This window comes from Falco peregrinus, unplaced genomic scaffold (genome assembly GCF_023634155.1).
Source record: "Falco peregrinus isolate bFalPer1 unplaced genomic scaffold, bFalPer1.pri scaffold_76, whole genome shotgun sequence".
In the NCBI taxonomy this organism is placed as follows: Eukaryota; Metazoa; Chordata; class Aves; order Falconiformes; family Falconidae; genus Falco; species Falco peregrinus.
Genome location: NW_026599635.1, coordinates 299,722 through 302,260, shown reverse-complemented (window position 1 = coordinate 302,260; position 2,539 = coordinate 299,722). Strand labels below are relative to the sequence as shown.

Sequence of the window (2,539 nt, the reverse complement as noted above, 5' to 3'; positions counted from 1 at the left end):
ACTGCAGGAGAAAAAGTCAAAACCCTTGCAAAGGTGCAGGTACAAACCATCCCCTCCTTTCCTCAATACGTATGGGTGCAGCAACCCCTTTGATGTCCCACAATTACCTGGAAATGGCTGCAGCAGTATTTGCACCGTCATTTCCCCAGACACTACGGTGAGGATGAGCAGCCTGTATTTCTCCCAATCATCCTTCTTGCTTTTCCTGAACAAAGGCTGGGTGTCTGCCTTTTGCCGGGACCCCAGAACCTCCCTGATTGCTCGGACACATTTGAGGGCACCATCCAGAAAGGGTGCCGTGATCAGACAGAGGCACTTGCAATGAGCCGGCCCAAGGCGCGTGAGATGAATCTCCCTGGGACAGTGGCCTTTGTTCCTGCAGTCACACACAGGAACGGCTGTGCCCTGGGAGGTGTCCCCACCTCAGCTGGCCTCATGCACTGCTGCCGTGGTTGAACCCCAGCCTCACGCACACAGGGGTGCTCAGAGGCACGAGCCCGTCCCTGGCACGTGCGGAGGCAGAGCACTGCAGCAGGCACAGTGACTGCCTGGCCTCCTGCTGCCCCTGCCAGAGGCTGGCAGCACCTCAGCCCGGGGGTGTCGCGCCCTGCTCGGCACCTCTCGGAGATGGCCCTCGTCATGAGCAACGGGCACGGGGACCGCGGTTCAAGGAAGCACGTTGCAGCGCTGCATTCAGGTGGTCTCCACCAATCCAGAACATTTGATGGAGGCCAGCACCGTCACAGAGTGCGCGTTGCCTGCCCCTGCCTGCGCTCACAGGACTGCCACGCAGCACGGCGGTGACCAAGCTGCCAGAGCACTCAGGCCTTACACCAAGGCAGGGGGTCAGAAGGGGAGTGTGGAGGTAGAAGGAGGACAGTATTGGAGAGCCAAGGGGTGGTGTTCCCTGGTACTGCGGCCATGCCAGGAAACTTTTCCCCTCCATCTGTGGACACAGGAACTGTCCCTGCAGCTCCAGAAAGGCCTTGGAAGGAAGTATGCAAGGATAAATATAGTTGTTTAATGGCCCTTTGGCTTTGTTAGACGAAGAGAGAGCAGGGCACCTACAGAAAGGAAAATCACAGAAGGAATTAGAATGGGGAGAACAACTTTATCAGAAGTTAAATACCACAACCAACTACAACAAATTCAGAAGGCAGTCTGGGTTTGTGATGAATTACATTATAAATGCTATTCATAATTTTATTCCTTCAGAAGAACATCCAGCTATGAGTTTGCACATTGCACCCTTCAGCTCCTCATTCCTCATGCTGTAGATGAGGGGGTTCAGTGCTGGAGGCACCACTGCGTACAGAACTGCCACCACCAGGTCCAGAGATGGGGAGGAGATGGAGGGGGGCTTCAGGTAGGCAAATGTGCCAGTGCTGAGAAAGAGGGAGACCACGGCCAGGTGAGGGAGGCACGTGGAAAAGGCTTTGTGCCGTCCCTGCTCAGAGGGGATCCTCAGCACGGCCCTGAAGATCTGCACGTAGGACAGAACAATGAAAATGAAACATCCAAAGGCTACACAAGCACTACACAGAAGCAGCCTAAGTTCCCTGAGGTAGGTGTGTGAGCAGGAGAGCTTGAGGATCTGTGGGATTTCACAGAAGACCTGTCCCAGGGCATTGCCGTGGCAGAGCGGCAGTGACAGTGTACTGGCCGTGTGCAGCGCAGCATAGAGAAACCCACTGGCCCAGGCAGCTGCTGCCATGTGGACACAAGCTCTGCTGCCCAGCAGGGTCCCGTAGTGCAGGGGCTGGCAGATGGCCACGTAGCGGTCATAGGCCATGACAGTGAGGAGAGAATACTCTGCTGAAAGGAAAAAGACAATCAGGAAGAGCTGTGCAGCACATCCTGAGTCGGAGATGTCCCTGGTGTCCCAGAGGGAGTTGGCCATGGCTTTGGGGACAGTGGTGGAGATGGAGCCCAGGTCGAGGAGGGAGAGGTTGAGGAGGAAGAAGTACATGGGGGTGTGCAGGTGGTGGTCGCACACTACGGTGGTGATGATGAGGCCGTTGGCCATGAGGGCAGCCAGGTAGATGCCCAGGGAGAGCCAGAAGTGCAAGAGCTGCAGCTCCCGCGTGTCTGCCAATGCCAGGAGGAGGAACTGGGTGATGGAGCTGCTGTTGGACATCTGCTGCCTCTGGGCATGGGGACCTGCTCAAGGAGGAAAGTTAGCAAGAAGTCAGAGGGTACTGTTGTGATCCCAGTGAAAGCTGTTTCTTCAAGACCCGCCCCTGGTGCCCCCTGCCCCCCCTCTGCCGTTCCTAGGAGAGCTCCCTGCAGAGCCGTGGCTGGAGCTGTGCTGAGTGCTGGCCGAGTGTGCTGTGAGGAGCAGGGGCTGTGCCCGCTGGCTGCCCAGCAGTGAGCCCTGCTCTGCAGCAGGGGCTTCATGGGAACCCTGGGGGCAGGGGCCAGTCCTGGCCTTGCACTGGCTCAGCCCAAACTGCTCCCAGCGCAGAAGGGCCTGTCAGCATCGGCTCTGCCCGTGCTGAGCAACGGCCATGGCCAGAGTCAGGTCAGGAGGGCTTGGTGC

General features: G+C 57.6%; 1 protein-coding gene across 1 annotated transcript; it reads right to left on the bottom strand.

Annotated features, from left to right (window-relative positions):
* Positions 1 to 1,195: 1,195 nt before the first annotated feature.
* On the bottom strand, positions 1,196 to 2,152 carry LOC129783626 (olfactory receptor 14C36-like). Its single transcript, XM_055793557.1, has one exon. It carries the CDS (start codon positions 2,135 to 2,137, stop codon positions 1,196 to 1,198), a length of 942 nt encoding a protein of 313 aa, XP_055649532.1. The 5' UTR covers positions 2,138 to 2,152.
* Positions 2,153 to 2,539: the final 387 nt, after the last annotated feature.